At 33.5% G+C, this 24,063-nt stretch overlaps 2 protein-coding genes across 3 annotated transcripts; both read right to left on the reverse strand.

The window, feature by feature from the left end:
- Nucleotides 1-3,186: 3,186 nt before the first annotated feature.
- On the reverse strand, nucleotides 3,187-9,090 carry LOC111403378 (30S ribosomal protein S21). Its single transcript, XM_023031867.1, has 2 exons — nucleotides 8,645-9,090; nucleotides 3,187-3,445 (listed from the first exon to the last, which is right to left on the reverse strand). Exons 1-2 carry the CDS (start codon nucleotides 8,953-8,955, stop codon nucleotides 3,436-3,438), a joined length of 321 nt encoding a protein of 106 aa, XP_022887635.1. The 5' UTR covers nucleotides 8,956-9,090; the 3' UTR covers nucleotides 3,187-3,435.
- Nucleotides 9,091-11,402: 2,312 nt separating this feature from the next.
- Nucleotides 11,403-14,180, reverse strand: LOC111403379 (beta-1,4-mannosyl-glycoprotein 4-beta-N-acetylglucosaminyltransferase-like). Of its 2 annotated transcripts, XM_023031869.1 has the most exons (3): nucleotides 14,039-14,180; nucleotides 13,589-13,835; nucleotides 11,403-12,981 (listed from the first exon to the last, which is right to left on the reverse strand). In XM_023031869.1, exons 2-3 carry the CDS (start codon nucleotides 13,688-13,690, stop codon nucleotides 11,884-11,886), a joined length of 1,200 nt encoding a protein of 399 aa, XP_022887637.1. In that variant the 5' UTR covers nucleotides 13,691-13,835; nucleotides 14,039-14,180; the 3' UTR covers nucleotides 11,403-11,883. The 2 variants fall into 2 exon arrangements, with proteins under 2 accessions (XP_022887637.1, XP_022887636.1); XM_023031868.1 differs by having other exon boundaries at nucleotides 13,589-14,180.
- Nucleotides 14,181-24,063: the final 9,883 nt, after the last annotated feature.

The raw sequence follows: 24,063 nt of genomic DNA on the forward strand, positions 1-24,063 counted from the left end.
AATTCCTTCCCGATTACTTTTTACAAAGCTCTGCAAGAAATGAATCAGGATATAGGAATGTCAAGATTCATAAATTGGGTTTTATAAAAGCAAAGGACTGCCAAGATAAACAAAATCAGCTAAGATACGCGATAGAATAATTCGAGAACCAGAAACCACAAGTCATCCGGAGGATCTTAAGTTGACAGAGAAATCACCCTTTTCATTAGATATTTACCAACGGACTGATTCCATTGATAAAGGCTATTAGCTATGGAATTCAAACCATCAATGATTGAAAATTCCGTCTCTGGAGCTGCATTTTTTCATGTTGATTGCAATGCGTCATGTAAATGCTCTCACATGTAAATTATTTATCCACTGAGTGAATATAACTTTCTGTTGGTCTCTAGACATTTTTGAAAGGCAAAGGAAACTCTATATTCCCCACCTGTACAAGGGGTGATGAAATATAATGGGAAAATAGAGAAGTACTATCAACCAGGTTCGCAACTCATTGTTCTTCAAATTCAATGCACAAGATCAAGATTCAACTGTTAATTCAGGAGAAATTGCTATATGAAGAGTAACAAATTGTCATGGAATCTTCCCATTATTGTTTTGTACCATAGTTTTTCTTGAGATAGTTGTGATGGGATATTGTTGCTTGTTGTATTTGAAGGATTCCGTCTTTGGTATACGAGAATTTTTACGGGCAAAGAATTGTTAAATTCTAGATGGTTTGATTAGCCTTTAGTGCTATCTAGAGAGATCATTGTATCCATTATTGTTGATTATAATGGAAGGATACTTAGGAAGTAGACACATTGTCTAATCATGTTAAATGTTGTGTCGGTTTTTTTTAGCATTATTATTTGATTATCTCCCATTAGGTTTGCACAACAAAAGGAAAATTGTTTATTCCATTGTATTGAGCTCATATCATATTAAGCCCCAGCTTGGTAAAGATTATTTAAAACATTATTTTTTGTAAATTTATTTTCAATCATACATTCTTCCAATAAAATAAATTTACAAGTGGAACTATAATTTTTTATTTTTTTATTTTTACATATTTTCCAAAAAAAAAAATTATTTTTCAAGAAATCATTTCTTTGTATAATTTTTCTTTTTGGGTTTGCATATATATTATTAGTGTGTTAATGGGGAAAAAGTCGATTTTTTTTTTTGAGTTTTGTATATATTTTGAGAAGTGTGTATATCTACCAGACTAGCTCCAACGTTGCACTAAAATTTGAGGCAAATTTTACACCATTTTACACCAAATCTTATACCAAATTAAAAATCATCTCCAACACATTACACCAAAACTTACACAATATGAAGAGTGTTTAATTATCTTCCTCATTTTTTTTTTCAATTCTTAACAATTTATTTATTTGAAAAAAATTATTTAATTATTTTACAAATGCATAAATTAGTAAATAAATAATTATTTTAAATTAACGAAAATATTGAATTATTATTAATTACTAAAGTATTCACTTGTTTTATGTATCACGTTAGATTGACGAAAATAATTGATTATATTATGAATTTATTATAAATAATTACAAAATTAAAAAAAATCCTTAATTATTACTAATTATATTCTTATTACTATTCACTTGCACCATTTTTGCACCAAAATGATGCAAAATATGGTGCAATATTGGAGGCATTTATAGTACAAAATGGTATTTTGGGATCTCCATTGAAGATCCCCTTAGTACGCAGAGATTTTGGATGTTAATTTGTTCGACTTTTTAGTAATTTGTTAAGAGGCCAAGTTAACGGAATATTTATGCCAAGGTAAAATAATTCTTTTTCAATTTTTGAAAAAGCATGATGATAATAGCTGTCTTTTTGTTTTTTTGCATTCGCTTACGCTTGTTTATCTGGGGATGAGAGCACAAAAGACATATTGTTCGGCCATTATGATTAGGTAAGGTTTTGCTTATCTTAGCCTCCGTATAGGAAATTTATAAATTATTTATAATTGGTCAAACTTCATTTTTAACTGTAACATTTCCATGAACCAACAAGTATTATTCACCATTCATTTATATCTGTTTATAAATTAAATTGTTACTAAATTTTTCCGAAATGGAAGCTTTGTAGGTAAATTCTAACCTTTGCTAGGTTTGATTATGGGGTCCTCAAAATTTCATTTGTGACATCGAAGTCCTCAACCTATAAAACTTGTGCATGTGTCATCCACAGTTGACAAGAAAAATGTCATTTTGGTCGTTAAATAAGCATGCGACACAGGTATTGTCTCTGAATAGAGTAAAGCTGTCCAAAGTAATGTCAATACGACGAATCTTATGGATTTTGAGCATTGAAAATAATGTAATGATTTAAACTATTGGAGATTTTTACAAAGAAGAAAAATGAGTTTGTAGGTTTTTACACATTAAAAGAGGTATCACATGAGCGTCACATGCTAATTTAGTTGCTAAAATTAACGTTTTTCGTTAATTATGAAGCACATGTGCGCATTTTTTGTAGATCGAAGATCTAAATGTCACATGAGAAACCTATGTGTCATCGTTAGCAAAGGTTGTAGATCCCCACTAAAATTTGCCCTAAAAATTAATATATCATTTTTAAAGGAACAACACACTTTTGATTATTTTCTTCTACAAAATTTAGGTTTTTTCCTATAAAGAAGTGAATGCGAATTCAAGTCACATATTATCTATTTCCAAGCAACAACTAGTTTTCTCATCATTTTTGCCCAAGGATTGGACCTCGAAGGTTTTCATCAAGGGCCGGCATCTATCTCATTACAAGCACCATCACCAACTAAGAAGATTGAAAATACATGTATCGACGGTTGTCTAATGCCTTGAAAGCCAGTCAATGGAGATTCTCCGTTTCCTTTTTTCCTTTTTCTTTTTTTTCCATGTGTAATTCCTCTCTCTCGATGGACATCCAACATCTAAAGAAATGAACATTTCTCTAAACTTATTTGTGGATATATATCATGTGAGAATGAATAATAAAATAAGAAGTGAGACTTAGCAACTACAAAGTTTTTCGAGTTAGAGAACATCACTTCGAAGAACAAAAAGCATGGAAAAGGGGTTTTCAGCTCCATGTGATTAATTTAGTTTAGAAAAAACTTATGATAAAGCATTGCTTATTTGGTAGGGCGAAAGGTATCCATTCTACATAAAGGATTCAAAAGTACTAGATAATACGAAGTAAGAAAATAAACAAAAATTTTGTTATGTAGTTTATATTCATGTCGATTATTTCTTATCAGGTATGCACTAGAAAATTTTTATCGAGATAAAAATTGAACATTTTAAGAACCACACCTCATATTTGGTTCTATTCGTTACAGATTACTCTCCTACAAAAACGTCAGCAGACTGAATAAGCACCAGCAGCAAATAATAGCCTCTTTGCTAACCTCTTGGGAAGAGAACAATTCCTTCTTGATTCGTTTTATAGACCCCTGCAAGCAAAGGAATCGAGGATGTCAAGATTCACAAGTCAGCATCTTATGGAAGCCACATTAATTAGGAGCTAGACAAACAAGCCAAGACATGCGATATAATAATCAGATAACAAGAAACCACAAGTCGACATATGGATCTTTAGTTGACAGAGAAGTCCCCTTTGTTCATGAGATATTCACCTTATACGGCTCCTTGTTCAATTCTTTTGAATTCATTGGATCCTTTTCTGCTCAATATGTAAGGAGAAATTGGGCCATTATTCCCAAGAGAGGCTGCCTTTGTGTAAAATCGTCAGTTTTGATGTCTCTTCAAGAGATATTATAGTGGACAGAAAAGGCTACAGGATACGAATCTTGACATTCAGTTCCTGATTCTAATAGTTCAAAACCTAACTGATATTATCCGCAACGTCAATTCCGGCAAGGAAAGTTTCCAAAATTCACAAGTTGTTACTTTTGGTTAGAATTCATTATTTTTGGTAATTTCTATATTCTCAGGAGTTTTATTTTGTCTAGAATTCTTAATTTTGGTAACTTCTATATTTTTAGAGTTTTATTCCTTTTCAAACTACTTACTAAGTTTTTAGCATAAATAGGTTTATTTTCTCATCGTAATACACAAGACTTTTCTTATGAATAATTGAATAAAATTTTCTCGAAGCTTTTCGCTTCAATTATCTTGTTCTACAATGGGCAAATCAAACTTATCAAGAAAGTGATTTCTTGTAGCGTTCAAAAACATCGGGTTGGATCTTTGAATTATGCAATCAAGATGCCTTTTAAGCATCGTTCTTGCTGGGTTTTTTGGTTTATGATTTTATTGGTTCTAAGTCCACAATCCGAATTTCAAGACTTTGTGATCAAGAAGTTGTTTGTTTCATATACGTTCGGTTGCTTAGTTCACTTTTGCAAGTCAATTCCTAAACCTTGATCATTATTTGGGCATTCTTGGGATCTGTTGTCAATTCCTGTGGGTTCGATAGCAACCTTGCTAATCGAGTTTGCATCATTTGGTATTAGAGCTAAGACACCAAGATCAAGGTTATATCCAATTTTTATTTTATTTTTGTTGTCCTTTTGTTTTTCGTGTTTTCTTTGTGTTATTGGTGTTTTTGTAATTTTCAGTTTTTGTCAAGTCTTCGATTCATCGTCAAGTTTTAAAAAAAAAATTATTTTACAGTTCACGAGGTACTGTTCATGTCCGTAAGGTACCGGGGAAAAAATTTTGAGTAAAAAAAAAAGTTAAAAAAAAGAGAGTAAAAAATAAAAAGAAAGTGTCAAAAAAATGTCAAATTCACATCAAAGTCAATTCTAAATGTCGAAAAGGATGATGCAGCAATTTGAAAGGTTGTTGATGGGTATGGAGAATATGGGAAATAAGTTAAACAGACTTGATGTGAAACTGAAAAATCTTCATGGAGATCAATGTGTTGGAGTGTCTAATATGAGGCGAAGGAATAGATGGGAGCCTAAGAATGAAATTTATGATGCATATGAATATTGTAGTGATAGTGATGAAGATGCGTGGATTGAGGATGCAATACGGGGTATGAAAAATAAAGGCAATAGGTTTGGAAAAAGGGATACGAATTATTATGGATATGGTGGTGATAGGAGTATGAAAACGACAATCCCAAAATTTAAAGGTAGGAGTGATTCCGAGGCGTACGTGGCATCAGAAAAAAAAAAAGTTGAGTTGATGTTTGAGTGCCCTAATTACTCCGAGGAGAGAAAATTGAAGTTGATTGTGAACTCATTTGTGGATTATGCTACAATTCAGGGGGATCAATTGACAACATCTAGGCGAAAGTATGTTGAGAGGCCGATTGAGAATTGGGATGAGTTGAGGGTGATTATGAGGAAACGATATGCGCCAAATTATTATTATAGGAGTGATCGGCGTGAGCGGGAATTTAGAGAGATGCCTAGAAGATCTTATGGGGTTGAGTGTCCAAGGGAAAAAAAACACCTAGTACGAAGTATGTGCGTAGTATATCAAGTGAGTTAGTGAGTCGGGATTTCAAATTAGAAGTAACAGGGCTTCGTGACAAGGTTAAATCTCAAATTAATCACATGAAGGTGCAAGAGAGTAAAAGTCAAATTTGTGAGGTGATTGATTGTGAGAAAAATGGAGAAGAGCCACAAAAGAGTGAAAAGGAAGTCAAGAGTGAACTTGAAAAGAAAAGGGAGTTGTAGGAGGTGAAAGGGAATCGGAAGTAGGCTTGCATAAAGAGGAGGTTAAGATTGAGGAGGCGTTGGCGAACATTAACATTTCCCTCCCTATTTTGAATAATTCTATTTTGCAGATCACCGAAGATTTAATTCCAGAAAATAATCCTATTGAAATCCCTTACAATCCGAGCATCGAGCATCAATTGGTGGATAAACTTCAACAACAACCGCATCCTGCTTGGGAGATATCATATATACCGAATATTGAATTTGTGATTCTCGAGGAGACAACGGAGTTTCAAATGCGATGGAAGGAATTTGTTTGCAAGGAGTTCATATGCAGTGGATTGAACTACAAAATTAGTATACCGGGAAATATGCATCAATTTGAATTGTCGTTACTACAATCACCTGGGCCGAGTAAAGCATGGAAAGTGAACGGAGATTTATCAGCTGAAATCATTCTTAGAGCATCACAAAATGGTAAGAGGAAGCTGTCAAAACATACACATTTTGATCCATGTAAAGGAGATTGGATTTATGTATGCAAGAGAAGGGTTCGAATTCAAAAGCAGTCCAAATTGCATCCGAGGGGAGACGGACCATTTCATGTTCTTGCGCTGATTTGAGAAAAAGGCTATAATTTGAACATTCAAGGTTTGGATTCGAGGTTGACTCCTTTCGAAGAGAGAGACTAATATGATCCGCAACGTCAATTCCAGCAGAGAAAGTTTCCAAAATTCAGAAGTTATTAGTTTTAGTTAGAATTCTTTATTTTTGGTAATTACTATATTCTTAGGTGTTTTATTTTGCTTAGAATTCTTAATTTTTGTAACTTTTATATTTTTAGAGTTTTATTCCTTTTCAGACTACTTGCAAAGTTTTTAGTATAAATAAATTTATTTTCTCATTGTAATACACAAGCCTTCTCATATGAATAATTGAATAAAATTCTCTCGAAGCTTTTCGCTTCAATTATCTTGTTGTACAATGGGCAAATCAAACTTATTAAGAAAGTGATTTCTTGTGGCGTTCAAAAACATCGGGTTGGATCTTTGGGTTATGTAATCAAGGGGTCTTTCAAGCATCATTCTTGCTGGATTTTTTGGTTTATAATTTTATAGGTTCAAGTCCACAATTCGGATTTCGAGATTTTGTGATCAAGAAGTCGTTGGTTTAATATACCTTTGATTGCTTGGTTCATCGTTCAAAAGTTAATGCTAAACCTTGGTCGTATTTGGGACATTCTTGGGATTCGGTATCAATTCCTGTGGATTCGATAGCAACCTTGCTAAATCGGTTCGCATCATAACTGGTTTCATCTTGCGGCAGCATCCTTAAGTAATAAATTCATTAAATTAATTCTTAAGATTTGAAATGCATTCCCATTGAACTTCACATACTTATTTCTCATTAGTATCTTATATTTTAGTCAATTTGTTTTGTCATATTTATCCTCTTGTACATCCAAAATGAGTGAAAACACAATGAACAAGTAGTACAAATAGTCAAATATTAACAAAGAAAACAAGACATGTAGAAAGAAAAATGAAGACAGAGTATTTGTGCGTCTCAATAGTGACTACTCCTCAATAGTGACTACTCCACCACCCCACCCCCCAACACAAAGAGAGAGACACACAAACACACACACAGGTCCATTCTTCAAAAATTTTATGTCATATTACAGTTTCAACGCTATGAAATATTAGGATGATTGTAGCCCCCTTTAGTTACTAGTCCAAGGAGATTGTTCATCATCCATTTGCTATAGGACACCAGGATTCAACAAGTATACTTCTCACCTTGGTGATTTTCCTTTGTGTCCCCTTTCTTTAACATCTAAAAGAAATTATATATGCTGTGTTAATGGATTTCCAGTTAATATTTACCTCCCAAAATTTAACTATTTCAATACTCTGCATATCCGTTCAATCCACAAAAAGAACTCTCCACAATTCAACAGCTAGAATCACACGATGAAACTGAACTCAGAATTCAATTTACAAACTGACTTAACCCTCAAGGGTGTGTAAATAGCTGCTTATTAGGAAATCTCAGTTCCACATATAAAGTTAAAGCTTAGGCTTCTTCATTTGGCATTGGGAGTCACATTAGCACTATGTAAAGCCTTATCTTGTAATATTAGAATTTTCAATTGGTCCCAATTTTTCCGTTTCTTGAACATCAGCATTCCAATATGCTTGTCAACATTACGAATCTAAACATCAAACTCCTTTGTAATTTCCAGAAATTTAATTACTATAAACTGGTCAACGTTACGAATCTAAACATTATACTCCTTCGTAATTTCCAGGAATTTAATTACTATAAACAGCTCATTCACCATGTCTATTCTCTCGTACAGCTATTTGTAACATTTTCTAACGAATGCCTATAATCAAAGTTTCAATTCTAACCTTCTGTTCATAAAAGATGTAATAAAATACAACAACAATTCTGTGTTTACTGATGCAGTACTATTATGAATCAAAAAAACAAAAACCCATCCTATTCCCACTCGTTAAATTACAAACCACGGTCTCTATTGCCAATAACAATCTTCATTTCCAAATAAAAATAAAACTTGACATCATCTTGATCTGACAGTATTTTCAAGAAAAATTCAGTCTTCGTATTAACAGAATATTCATGCCTTGAATTCTATAAAAAAAAAAATTCTCGTGAAAAAACAAAAGAAAAAAAGAACTCCATCATCTCAATTTCATGCGTAATTAAATAGATCTTGCATTCTTTCATTCGTAAGAGAACACTCATAAGATCTCTGTTTTTTCCACGTTAAAAATAACAAAACACGAAATATCAATTTGATGATGTTTTAAGTAAAAGTTTAAATTCTTTCAATTGGAGCAGAAAATGTCATTAGTTCATCACCGCTTCATCATCATATATTCATAGCTAAATTATATCACGACAAACATTTAGCATTATATGATGTAATACCAGCACATACTAAATACAGAACATAATTGAATGAAAAATTTAATTAATTTTTCAATTCACCTGACTTTTTTGACGAGGATGGCTTTAAGCTTCCGCGCGAGGTCCTGACCTCGAATCTTGCGCTCCAAATTCTTCTTGGCCAGCACACGCTTCTCCGAGTTCTTGATGTGGTGGGTCTGCTCATTCTTTATCAGACGTTCGATCCCGCTCGACTGCATCTTTCTCTGCAGAAGGGTCAGGGCTTGCTCCAGGTTGTTGTTCCTCACTTTCACTCGGATTGCACGCCACTGCTGCAGCTCCCAATTCACCGAGCCTAGAGCCGCACTTGGGCGGGTCAAGAGAATTACTGCTCGCTTCGCCACCGAGTTCATTGTTCACTGGGGTGTTTGGTTTTCCGTTTTTCTCGTGTCAAGGGTTTGGAAAAAGTAATAGAATGGGCTACTGTGAAAGTCTAATTCATTTTCCAGATGGGCCTAAATCAAGTGAGTCATTTGAGTGGGAGAGAGAGAGATGAAAGTTTCTATAATAAAAATTAGGTACAAGTTTATTTGGAGAAATCAAGAATTTTTAATTTAAAAATTATTTTAAATAGGGAAAATTGCAGTCAAGGTACTAAATCTTTTGTCTATTAGCAGACTTGACACAAACTTTTCATTTATGCCAAGGGAGGCACCAAACCTCTAAAATATTCGCAGGTCCAGTCCAAATGGATAAAAACCGTTAATTTGACCTTTAGTTGATCTAAATAGCATAATTTAATCAAATATGATAAGGGTGAAATAATAACTTTACAATTCTAAAACATAAAATAATTAAAAAATGAAATAAAAAATTATAGGCACAATTTTTTTTGATACGTGAATTATATAATGTCAAAATTTAGATTAGTGTTAATAAGGCACGATTTTTAATCAAAATTACTTTACCGTGATCATAATCACATAACACATGAAACATATTGCTAAAAAAAATAACCTCACATAAGTCACATGTGTGATTTACAGATGTCACGCTTTTTAAACATACTATCAAGCCACAATTATCACATATCACATATAAACAGTCATCACAAGTAAAGTCACATATAACTCTAGTCACGCTGCAAACGAAATCTTATTATTAGTCACATAACACACTCGTGTGGTCGCATTCTTCCATATTTTTTTATAAAAGTCACAAATGACATGATGATATGCATGTGATGAAGGTACACTAATGAAATTGTATGAGACAAATGGAGTTATAGAGCATCAGGAACAAATATGAATATGAATTACATAAGTGATTAAAATTTGAAACTCATAACGACTGCCACAAAGAGTAAATATATACAGTCAAAATGAAGAACAAATATACTCAAAATTCGACGGCAATATTTATTTGACAAGAAAAATATTCTTATGAGAGGAATAATTAACGGAGGTTGTGGCTTATAATCGTTAATCAACTATTTTCATTGTGACTGGCAAGTATATGTATAGCCTGAATAATCCCAACATTTCCTGTTTCCTTTTTTACAGGGAACTAAAAATGGTGCTTGTAATTGTCTTGTTGTTTTTCAGGATAGAAATATGAGGATATATATAGATAAGTTTCAATTATCTTTTAATTGAAATAAATATTTAATTATGACTTGAATATTATTTTTAAAAAAAACTCAAATTTTGATATTTCTGAAAAGGTAATGAAATAAGATCTTAGGAATGGATATCTTTAAAGATAGGAAAATTTTTGTCTTAGTTCTAAAGAAAATCCATATATACTGAAATTAATTGAGAGATTTGCTATGCTAGATGCTAAGACTATAAATGTTCCTTTAAGACACAGAGATAGTTCTAAAGGTACTGACTGAAAGGGAACTGTGAATATTAGTTTCGTGTTCAAACATTGTAGTGAAGAAATTAAAAACTTTAAAAAGGATGCGTGGATGATCACTATAACGGCTAGAAATTTTGTGGGGGTTGAAGATTGCATGGCAGATTGGCAATTACTGTTTAAATTGAGCCGTTAGCGATTTGGAGGAGAGAGGAAGACAAAGGAGTCAAAATTTTGAATAAATTAATTTAAAGAAATATTTTGTTGCCTTGGGGGCCTCAAAATAAATAAAATCATACATGTTTACCTTAATTATTTTTATATTTAATATCTTTCCGTAATTCGTTTCATACAAACTCTTCACTTAAATATAAGTATTCTATTTATTTAAATATTTAATGGAGAGAGAGTTCGTAAAACTTGGCTAAATTTTATTCCATGCATCTTTATACACATTGCTTTGGACCGTAGTTGAAAAAAAAAATAATAATAATAAAATAAAATAAAATAAAAGGGATTTGTTTAATGATACCGATGGACCTACCTTTACAATGAAAATGTTATCTGCACAATTGTTTAGATTTCCTTGTGATGTTCATCCATGCTTACAAAATTGAGAATTTATGTGCCCCAGGACATATCACAGTGGTGCAAGGTAGTCTCAGCCTTACCGACAGTCGTAGTGTGAGGGTTCGATTTCTAAAATATGAAATTGGACTCCTTGTTCTCTGACCTGCTGGAACACAGGACGGTGGGACCCTCAAGATTTGGTTTCAACCTTTTTTTTTAAATTGAGAATTATGCTTCTTAATTGTTATCTGCACCAGTCAGAAAGACCATTGTCATATGATGTAAAGAGCTGCACATCAATGTGAGTCAATGACTAATGTTCTCTAGAAAGTTGAAACATTAACAATATCACATAAATAATTAAGGGTATCAGATTCTCTATTCATTTGACTTTTTACACTGCAACTCAACATGAGAAAAATAGGGGGAGGCAGGCAGAACACCAGATTCCATTCATTAGCTTGACCCAGGGCAAGTGTAAAGCAAAGCAAGAAAGAACTTATAACTTTCAATAACATCGATATACTTTTCTAGGATTAAGCATTTTGATCAGCAAGAATGTCAGAGAGTTGAAATTATGGAGTAAACAACATAATTTGCAATAACATTTGAATAAATTAGTCCCATATCGGAAAATTTCCTGATGCGGGGAAAACAAAAGCCCAGGAACCACAATGGAGCCGCAAAATCCCACCTCGTAAATGGATGCTACCCAAATCCCGCACAGAAACCAACTCTATGAAAAGTCATATACATAACTCACTCTAGAAATCCAAGTAGGCGTCCAATTTTGCCAAAAAGTTGTAAAAAAGATACAAGCACGGTGATCAATTGGACAATGAAACCCTGTGCCGGGAGCCAAAGCTAACCTTCAACCTTTACGAAAAAAATGACACAAATGCGGTCCATTTCATTCAGTCACGTTCTCTTATGCAATTTCCCGGCAAGAGAAATTTATACTTATCAGCATTTTCCAAAAGATATGCTGGGAGATGAACCGCTGAATAAGAGTGAGGAATAGGTCCCATTTTTCCGATGATTTCCTTAAAACTGTACTCTTCTGGAAGCATGTCAAATAAATCAGCCCCTCTGCAGATTACTCGCTGGACTCTTTTAGGATTCAGAAAATGAGAAAATCTCACTCGGTCCACATGGCTGTAAGCTTTCATCTTGAATATGAACTCGCTAATTCGGCGGAAGCAAAAGCTGCAGTGCCACCCTGCATCGGCCAAAATGTCATCCGACTGCCTATAATGTGCATACCTCGTCTTGCCAGATTGATACCTGTGAACCGAAGCTCTCCAGCTATTATTATCGAGAAGAAACTCAAATGAATACAAATAGTTCTTCAGTCGAAGATGTAGGATTGAGGGAATGTCATCACACCACCTCAAGAGGTTAATCGTGTATCTACTTGGTATCTCATCAACATCAGACATAATCAACAAGTCATCATCTTGAATACCAGCTTGTTTAAGCAGATAGTCCAACGCAAGTCGTTGATAAGCTTCCTCGATAAACGGATTTTCTCCTTTCCTAAATCTCCCCGGCACTTGCCCATAACTTAATCTAGACTCCACAAATTTGAATTGCTGTCGATTAGCAGCAAAGACCAAAGGCTTCGACAGTCCGGTGAATGTGGAATTCGACTCAAGTAGTACAAATTCTGTAACATAAGGGTACAATTCCTTCCATCGTATCTTGAGGAGGTCCAGCTCGTTACTGAACAACACTGCATCAAAAACACGCCTTGGATACTCACGTATTCCCCAACCATGGAGTCTACAAAGATTCTCCATTGATACATTCTCATGATAATAATGAGGAATTTCATTGAAAGGCTTAGGTGGTGATTCCCACAAAGGCCTCAAGAAGTATGTGATCTTCTGGCCATGCATATAAATAAACAAAAAGCATATCGGGACCAACATGAGAAGGAAGAGACAGCATCTGATATCCAGACCACGCAGAATACACTTCAATCTCAACATGCTCAAGGTCCGAGTTGAGTTCTGCAAAATTCCAAAAAGCAACGTCATTTATGAACTGAGTGAATCATGCACTTATCAAATGAGAAGCTAGTGCATTGTACCATCCCATCCAGTATTGTCTACCAAAAATGTCCTAAAAGTACCGAGTCTTAAGAATTCCTTAAAGCCTAGTGTTAACTTAGCATAAGAACTATTTGGTTCCAGATTCAAGGTTCAATGCACCTTTATCAAAGGAAAAACAAGGATAAACACAGCTCCATTTAGACCACTACTCTTAAAGATCAGCTCATGGACTTGGAAAAAAATAAAATTTACACAGGATCTTGAATCTTACGCCATATTAATTTCCCCTAAATCCTACCAACAAGCAGCAAATATTGATCTCTTCCAATTTTATATATTAAAATTTCATGAAATTTAACTTCAGTACTTGTTTAAAAACCAAAAACCTTTCATTTTTTCCCAGAAACATTTTCAAATTGTTTATATTTTTCCTCGCCAACAAATAAAATCAGAAAACCCAGTAATATTTTAAAAAAATTGCCCAACAATGCTATCGAACGGAAAATAAAAATTAGCAATAAAATACATTTTTTAAAGCAAATTGAAAAAAAATAAATAAAAATACCTCATCACCACATATATCATCAGTCTTCTTGGAACAATAACGAGATCCCCATTCTGCCACCATACTGTATAATTTCCCCAAAAATCTTGAAGTACCGTACATATATATTGCATATGCAAGAATATGTGTATATATCACTCTCCGATCCAAGATCAAGCCAAAAAATGCAAATTAAGAATCAAATTAACCCAAAAATGAAGATCTCCTAATTAAAAATTCTGGGCCTCAAGAGATAAGAGAGGAGGTCGACAAATAAACCTTCGAATTTCCAGACCTTTACCAAAATATTTATGACCCAGAAAATATAATTCTTTAGGAAAAAAGAAAAACGAACTCCAATATTTGAATTAATAAATCAAAAGGGAATTGAATGATGTAAGATTGATTACAAGGAAGCCCCTCTCTCTCCTCCCTTTCTTCCTCTATGTATTTGTGTATGTACGTATTCTCTACATGGCAAACGGGTGGCAGTTTGTAAAGATTAATAAGGAAGCCGATCCTTGCTGTCTTCTACCCTAACTTTGTCAAGAGCAGGGCGCAAAGAAATATTTTTGAGTTTTCGAAATACACATTTTACTTGGCCCCAGTAAGACCACAATTTTTTGAAGAGTCTTCACTCTGCCGACTCATTTTAATCATATATTTACACAATAAAATATTTTAAATTCAATTTTCCTAACCATACATTTCTCAAAACTTCATTTTTGTTGAATAATGACAATCAAACAGGTGTTAGATTAAAGTTGCTCAATATCATTAATGTCAAGTACCAATTTAATTGACAAATACATTATGCTAATTTACTTAAATATAATGTCACATAATTTATTTAATTGAATCTATCGAGTGTGATTATTTAGATTAGTGCTTTAGCACCACTAATGTTAGATAATTACTATTTTTCACTCATGTTCTCTTATCTATGGTTAGAAGCCCTATCTTGTTCAATTTATAAAAATTAAAAAAAGAAATTCCTTAAAATTCTTCTGACGCATCGACAAATAGACAATTTTATTATGTCCACTTTGAACAGAATAATTTCTGTAGTATTATTCTCTTTCAAAAAATAATAGGCTAGGACTTTTGAGCCAGATTAGATATCCCTATACGCGTTGATTGACGAGCTCGAGACTACGTGTCGTGTGCGTTTTTGAAGAAAAAGGCAAGTGGACGGTTTGCTTGGATTTATTGTGAGAAAATGAAGTTTCAAGGGTTGGAGGATTTGTGGCCATTTGAAACGATTTTTGAAAAGTTAAAAGGAGATTGTGATATTTAAAAGCTATTTTTGAATTCATTTGACTAATTTTGTAAGGGCTCGTTTGGTATGGATTTTGAAAATTGATTTTTTGATCGTTAGAAAAAAAGTGGGGTCTACATGTGAGAGAAGAAGTCAAAAATTACGGCTTGAATAGTAAAATAACGATCAAAAAATCAATTTCTTGGGGCAAAAAATTCCTACCAAACGGGGCTTAAAATTGTTTTTGATAGTTAGAAGAGCTTTTGTAAAAAGCTGGTTAAATGTTACTTCCTTAAAAAGTACTTTCGGAATGGAAAGTGCTTTTAAAAATAATTTTCAAAAAAAATAAATAAATAATAACTAAGTTTTATTCAAAAACTCTTCTACAAGAAGCAAAAGTTATGCCAAATGGACTTTATATCAATTACTGAACTTCATTTTGTATCAATCGTTACATTGTACTAATCGATTCAATACAATAGATAATATCGCTATTTAGTAATCAATTTAAAACAAAATAATTCAATAATTCACATGAAATTTCAATGAAAATTTGGTGACTCATCATGTTTTTGAAATTCTAATTATAACATATTTTCAACACGACCTTGACAGTTTGTGGTTGGCCCCTAGTATGCTTGCTCTAAGTCGTTTGCTCTAAAACTTATTGAAAGTATTACAACTCCTTGATAAACTCAATGTTTAGATTCATGTCTTACGTAGATATGATTAAAAGAATACAAAATAATTATTAACCCCCCCCCCCCCCCCAAAAAAAAAAAAAAAAAAAAAAAAAAAAAACACAATCTTCTCAATCCACACTCTTATGCAACACGTCATTGTCACAACCACCGCACCGCCATCACAACCACAACTTAAAATTCTGAGAGATTTCTTCCACCATTCGCCAACGAACACACGAAGATTGTACAACACATGAATGGTCTACTGATAATTCATCAAAAACAACTTTGCATAAAGGATTCCCAAGTACTGGAAGAGCCAATTGTTCAATGGGAGACCTTTGTCCTGTTCATCAAAAAATGACCGTTATGCATTTCAAACTTTTACATGGGTTCATTTGTCTCCTTTGCTCAAACACAGCAAAACTAGGTTAGACTATACCTTATAAAATTGGATAATGGATATTATATGTTTAATGATTCGATAATTCCAATCACAATACAATTTTAAGTATTATTGTACTTTCAAATCGTATAGTTCAAATTTATTCATAGTTAATTGGAAAACATTTCCCTGTATCCATAATGATTTAATGGAGAATTATATACGTTACAATTGCATGTGACCATAAAAGGTACACTTTGCAGGGAACATAAAGGACCATATTGTGCAATTCATAGCTTTCCACAAACATATCACGTGCTAGTATCACTCTTATCATGCCACAATTACGTATCATCATATAAAAATGTAAAAATAAATACTTATCTTTATACATGTATATTTATTATAGATTTATCTATAAATTATATTTGTTTTTGTAGCTTACTGAAACGTAATACTATTAAGTTCTAAATGGACAAGCACCTAAAAAGTGATAATGTGTTTTAAATAAAATTAAAAAACAATAAATAGCTCTAACGGCGATGGAGATCTAAAAGATGTGTTAGATTATCGACCTCTGACTAACTCAACACAACCTACTTGCAAATTTGAGTCTGGATGATCAAACTTGTAGGCCGTGTAGTTCCATACATACAAACTACGTTAGATATAAAAGTTAAGACTCAAGTTCTCTCCAATAAGGAATCTTCTAAATTCTAAAGGCATAATTTGGAGGACCCTAAACGGACGGAAGCCCAACTCTTTGCCAAAAAGGTAAATTCTTCGGTGATAGAGATGGACTGGGAATGGTATAATTGGACTGATCATTTGATACTTACAAAGCATGGGCTCCACCTGAATAAAAAAAGACCAAAAATTAACCCACACCTCCCTTTGTAAGGTGTCGATAGGTTTCTTAGTAGATTACGGCTTCAAACTTTTGCACAATTAATCTACGATTTTCGAGATATATCCGGTTGTCCTCTTGATAGATACGTCATTTACACTTCGTTACATCAATTATTGCTATCAAATAGCAAGAAACCACATGGTAGACCACAAACCTGGGCCCCGGGCCCCTCTAGTTGGCTACCACCATCTTAAAAGAGTTAATAGCTTTGTTTGGTTAAAAATAGGACCACCATCATCTAAATTAAGGTCCTGTTTGAGCTACATTGTGTCAAAAGCAAAAATATTTTTAATCAGTGATTTGATATCACTTCAACCACATATTCTTTAATAAAATAATATTACACACATATTCAAAATTTTCCTCATTTTTAACCACATTCTCCACTAATTTACTATTTCAAAATATATTCTTTCAAAATAATGTGGTTCAAACATGTATTGAGACCAACAAGCATGCTAGATGTACAATAACTTGTACAACTTAATTGACAAAATGGCCAAGTGGCAACCTCCTATTGAAGGGACGACTTGTACAAATAGAATAATTCTAAGACCAATAGGGCAATTTTCTAAACAGAGTCACATGCATATACGTGTGGTGTGAAAATTAACTCCTAAAGTCAACCGGTCCACGGGCAGGGAAGCCGCAGAGGTCTTGGATTCGGCATTGGTTGGGCATGGCATTAGATTAGGAAGGGGCCTAAGCTAAGCCCTGAAATTGGAATGCTAGAACAGCCTAGCTATTCATTACTTGCTTTCCTTTACTAATTCCTTGTAGGAAGAGGAGAAGACGCCCTACCCTCTACGACCGTGGCATTTAGCTGAAAAGAGTAGGCCCAAAGTTTGATATCTTTAACGAAAACCGGCTGGTGTCGGACTTTGAATTTGACCCATTTTACAAATCGGATCCAATTGACAACAACTTATTCTGCTCATTCGAGAGACAAATCCGACATATGAGTAAATAATCCATGCAGCAGAGCCAGTTTCTCTTGTAAATACTGTAAACACGCTATTAACAAGTGGAAATATAAAAACTTTTCTAAAGTGAATAATTACTGTTCAATTATTACTGCAATGCATGTTTCAACTTATGTAGGCTTTTGTTTCAACTTTAAGCTCTCAGAATTTACTATGTCATTGTAAGACAGTTTTTTGAAATTTGAAGCTGGTCAAGTTTTATTTTTATCCACAAATTTCATTAAATATCCTATCCACTTTTAACAATATATTTTACAGAGATCCATCAATTTATAATCTCAAAAAACTTTATCAAATAGGAATTGTGTTACGGATTTATCCTTGATGGTCCATTTAATTGCAATAATTAAATTTGGGTAGAAAGAAAACGAATTTCAAGGAATTGAATTGTTTAGAATTTCCTTTATTGGGAATTATCAATTAAATGTATTTGATTGATATATTTTTTCATCTAGGAAATATTGAAATATTGAATCGTTTGGTATTCATTTGACTTTGTTTTCCATAAAAATTGTCAATTAAGGGATAGAATTTGTTTTAATTGCAAAAAAAAAAAAAATAAAAGGCGCTAAAAACTACCAAACCCATGGGAAAACATATTCCTCAAAAAGGTGGAAAATGGGGTGTGCCAAGAAAACCAATTTCAGGAAAAATTTAACCAATCAAACATGTAAAAAGGTGAAAAATGGGATTTAATTTCCTTCCATGGAAAATTTGTTGTATGGCCTTAGTTCTATAATGAAGAAAACAAGGATGAAGATATAAGAAACGTGAGTTATAGCTGCTCCCCCACCTCTTGACAATGGGTCCGATCTAAACTCATATTTCTTTTTAGTAGGAATAAATACTTGAAAAATGCCTAATGTACAGGCTTGTGTTCACAGGGCTTGTACAGGCCTCCTCACATGATGTATGAGGGGGTGGGGGATTATTAAAAAAAAAAAATTACCCACCCCCTTATAATATGTGTGGCCTGTACAGTCAACATTGTTCTAAATACTTCGCTCTCATGGTTGTTTGATGAAAAAAAAAATCGAAAATGAAGAAAATAGGTAAAAATACCAGGGTTTAGGGTAGTTGTCGGATCAGACCCATCATACTATTAAAACACTTCATCAGTAATTTCGCTAAGTTGAACAGGAGGTGGAAGTGGCTCCATTTGCTCTTCGACACCTCTTGACCTGGGATGGCCATCATCAGACGAACCAAATAAACTAGACAGCAATCAGAACCTTAAAAACTAGGGCCCTTATAGCGACAAAGAGGGTTTGGCATACAATCGAACTCTGCCCAGATGAATCTGAGCTCGAATTATCAAAATGCAGTCTATAGATCATCATCTTGGGGAGGGATGAATGGAGAAAGGCATGAAAGAGAATAGGGTTTGAGTTATTTTGGGCTTCTATCATTTATTTTATTTGAGAATTTTTTTCTTAAACTTTTCGCAACGTTTATTAATTGTTACGAAAAATAAAACATTTTGCAACACTCAATAATTGTTGCGAAAATGTTCTTTTTGCAACATTTATCGGAAGTTGCAAAAGGTTCGCTTTTCGCAATGTTTATAAAATGTTACAAAAATTAGAACTTTTCGCAACGTTTATTAATTGTTGCAAAAAGTTCTATTAAACGTTGCGAAAGGCGACATTAGCAACATTTTTTAAACTCAATTATTTTAATCAATGGCAACATTCACTTATCAAAATGTTGCGGTAGACCCATTTAACAACACTTAACTGTTGAATGTTGCCTTTTATGTGTTACAAATGATCATTTTTGGTGTAGCGAACTTACTTCTTCCTTTTTCTCAGTATAAAGAAAAAAATGTATAATATTATAACAATCTAATAAATATATGAGAATACTTTACTGACACTTGCTTCTTTGTTGGCAACACTTGTATGGTGCTTTTTCTGTTCATGATTAATCCAAAATCAATGAATTTTTGTCAAGTGTTGTTTTGTATAAATTCTATCAAGCACTTTCTGTATCTATAACCTAGCTCAATATACGAACAACATAATAAGCTTTACTTGTTCCATAAAAACAGCTAGGCTTCCTGTACATGTTTTATTATGATTTAGAATTACCTGCAGTGCAACTATCATTAAATTCCCATGCATTTGGTGCAGCACGCAAGCATGTATGAATGTCCTAGTGGAAAAAGTTGGTTCTGTTGGTTAATGAATTTTAATCATTACAATAGGAAATTAATTTTCCTTTGAAGATTAAAATCATGTAAATAAGGATTTAATTGACATTGAGATCATTGGATTATAAAATCCTCACATATATAAAAAGGGGAGATGATAACCTTTTTGAAGGAGCTATTAGTGGCCTAACCAATTATTTCCTCCCTTATATCTTCTCCCTTGTTTTCCACTAGTTGTTATTCCTTTTTGGGGAATGTGAAAAGTGGCTAACCATAATTCTCATACAAAATATGCCAATAAAGTGCATATTTATAATGACCTATTAGGGTTTGGAAATTGTACAAATTTTCTTAGACTTTATTGTAGTAGGTCAATTAAGTCACACACCTTTTATTGGAGCCAAGAGAGGGACCTAATTTGACTCACATGACCCAAGCTCCAATAGATGTTTTCAATTAGGTCAACTCTTGACTAATTGAGATACATCTATTAATCCCGACTTATTTTACCAAAAAACCAAGATTGACTCTCCAGTCGGGTGATAGTTTTGGAAGCAAATTATGATCCAATAACAATATCTTCTGATTATCGTTCCACAAGTCAACCCCCATTTCACTGCCAATATGTTGAAACTGGCAAAATAACCGTTTTACCCTTCAACATGTATTACCCTCTAAGTCCCCTTTTCATACGGCAAATTCGTTGTGATCAAATCACAATGTAAAGTCTAACGATCTCATCATCGACCTACTGAACTCAGATTCAATTTGCCTAGGAAAATACCTTAGAGTGACGATCATCTCATCTCATTGATTAATGGATTCCAATATTGTAAGTCTATGATCTCTAATTGTTTCGGCTCGATTCCTAAAGCACTGAGATCAATCTTCCATTTAAAATTTCACTCATTGGTACCTCAAAGAACTTGAACTAGCAATCAAAGGTACATTACTCACTAAGGATTTAGGTGACCTGTTTGATGATCAAGTAGAGTCTCATTTCAAACGTCACAAATGAGTCATCTATGCGGTCCCGTTCAGTATGCATCGAAACACATTATTGTTCCTATTTCAAGATCTAGACAAATCTTAATAAGAACAATACAATCTTATCAACATAAAGCATCCAACTTTATGAACTGATTGTGAACGACATAATTTTGATCATATCACAAATTGTGTCTTACTATACCCGATCCATCAAGTATACAGCTTGTGACATCCTATATGATCATGGAACCTTAGACAATCACTTCAAATTATAATACGCAAATAAACGAACGTAAATTCATAATGTGATTTTACAGAACATTACTCGAAAAATGGGCATCAAACTAACAATCTCCCACTTGCCATTCTTAGAGTATGTGTGACATATCAAGAATACCCATCCCCTTAAGATGTCCATCAAAAGCCTTAGCTGGTAAGGTCTTAGTGAACGGATCCGCAAGATTAGTTGCTTATGCAATCTTACTAACTGTCACGTCTCCTCGATGAACAATTTCTCTAAGAAGGTGATATTTTCTCTCGATATGCTTGCCACGCTGATGACTTCTCGGTTCTTTAGCATTGGCAACCGCCCCATTATTATCGCAATAAAGCGTTATGGGCCCCATTGCCAAAGGTACCACGTCAAGGTCCAAAAGAAACTTTTTGAACCATACAGCTTCACAAGCCGCTACATATTCTACTTCCATGGTGGAATCGGCAATACAAGATTGCTCGATACTCCTCCATATCACAGCTCCACCTCCCAGTGTAAATATTGATCCTGATGTAGACTTCCTAGAGTTACGATCGGATTGAAAATCGGAGTCAATATATCCAATAGGATTTAGATCATGTCTTGAGTAGACAAGCATATAATCTCTCGTTCTCTGAAGATACTTGAGTATATGCTTTACCGCTATCCAATGTTCTGGTCCTGGATTAGACTGATAACGACTGACAATACTCACAGCATAACAAATATCCGGTCTAGTGCAAAGCATAGCATGCATGAGACTTCCCACAGCCGAAGCATAAGGAACCTTTCTCATGTAATCTATCTTTGTTGCATCTAGGGACAATGCTCTTTAGATAGATGAATTCTATGTCTAAAAGGAAGTTGTCCCTTTTTGAAATTCTGCATTGCAAATCTGGACAATATTTTGTCAATATATAAAGTTTGGGATAATGCAATCCTTCTGTTTTTCCTAGGGATGTCAATGGCTCGGCCCATGAAACCACGAGCTCGGCTCGTCCAAAAAAAAGCAAGCTCGGCTCGGCCCACGAGCTCGTGGCTCGTGGGTCGAGCCGAGCCCGGCTTGCGAGTAGACGTCGTTTTTAATTTATTTATTATTATTATTTTTTTTTTTGAGAACAAATAGGTAATTTGAAAAATAAAAAAATAATTTTTTTTAACTAAAAAAGATAGAAAAAATAAATATGAAAGCTTTATTTTTTTATTTTTCTTTTTAAAATAGATAAAATATAAACTCTCCTCCTTTATCCGGGCTTGGAACCGGCTACTTAAATTTTCAGTAGGCGGAGTTAAAAATTGTACACGAACAATTTTTTGTAGCGTGTACAATTTTTTAAAGAAAATTAAAAGTAACGATAAGAAAAGAAAAGTTTCATCAATATAATTAAATCAAATATTACTTACTTGACGACATGTAATTTTGGCATATTTATCTTGTAGTCGAAAATGAGCGTCCTACCAATCCTTAACACACATTAAGGCTTCTAAAATATTTTCTTTCAGTCGGCTCCTGACCTCGCTCAAAACTCTTTTACCTGCACTAAAAACAGACTCTGAAGCAACAGTGCTAATCGGAGGTGTCAGCAGATCTTTTGTAATTGCAGATATAAATGGCCAACGTTGTTCATACCTTCGCCAGAATTCAATTACTTCGTCTGAACTTTTTTTAATTGTTTTATCTGTTGGCATATTCTGGTTGAAATAATCAATTAATTCAGCAGACAATGCATTATGGATTGAGCCCGTAGATGTATGATGAGAATGAGATACAGATGGTGATGACATGGCAGTGGCAGTAGTAGTAGATGAACACATTGCAGATGAATCAAATCTATACGAATTAATGCCTTGAAATAAATTAAATATTTCCGCATCTTCTTCTTCAATTTCAGTGGAAGGAGTAGGTGCAGATGATACCCGACTAATATTGGTACTCATTCGGTTCGCATATAATTTATATATTTCACATAATGTTTGCTCTAAATTTCTATATGTGATACGTATATCAAATGTTAAGGCGTTTGAAATTTGATCAATTATATATTTAGTTCCCGATAAACTATATCGGGGGTCCATCACGCATGCTAAAGGAAATAATATAGGCAAATCTTCCCAATATTTTCTAAATTTTAATTCTATAGCAATTATAATTTCACTAAAATCAGAGTCATTTCTATATTTATGAAATGTTCTTGCAATTATATAAAGACTTTCAAGCACCATACAGTTGGTGAGATAGTAAACGCCCGATAAAATCTTCGTGGTTTCATAAAAAGATGTCAAAATTTTTTTAACTTTCAAAACTAAATATCAATCACGTTCAGTCAACATACCCTCGTCATCACTTCTAACATGTCTATTGTTATAAAAATCAGTTATTAAATGTTCAAAACCTTCACATGACTTTAATAACAAGTAGAGTTCCACCTATAATCTACGTTGCTAACAAATATTTTAGCATTTTGCACTCCTATTTCGGCACAATAATCCTCAAATGCTTGTTTTCTACTTGGAGAGATTGTGATATATATTAGTGCGTTCCTAATATTTTGAAGTTCATCCTTTATATATTTTAAACCATCTTGGACAATTAAATTCAAAATATGACATACACAACGAATATGAAACAAATATCCACCAAAATCAGGTTGTAGTACCCTATGCAATTTTTCAGCAACTACTTTATTAACACTAGTATTATCGAAAGTAAATGAACGAATTTTACCTTCGCAATGATATTCTCTAACAATACTAATAATAGCATTAAATATATTATTAGCGTTGTGAGGAAACTCAATAATTCTAAAAGCAATAATTTTTTTATGCATGTACCAAAGTGGGTATATATAATGTGCAGTTGCAGCTATATATGCTCTTTTATT

This window comes from Olea europaea, chromosome 11 (assembly GCF_002742605.1).
Source record: "Olea europaea var. sylvestris chromosome 11, O_europaea_v1, whole genome shotgun sequence".
NCBI lineage: Eukaryota > Viridiplantae > Streptophyta > Magnoliopsida > Lamiales > Oleaceae > Olea > Olea europaea.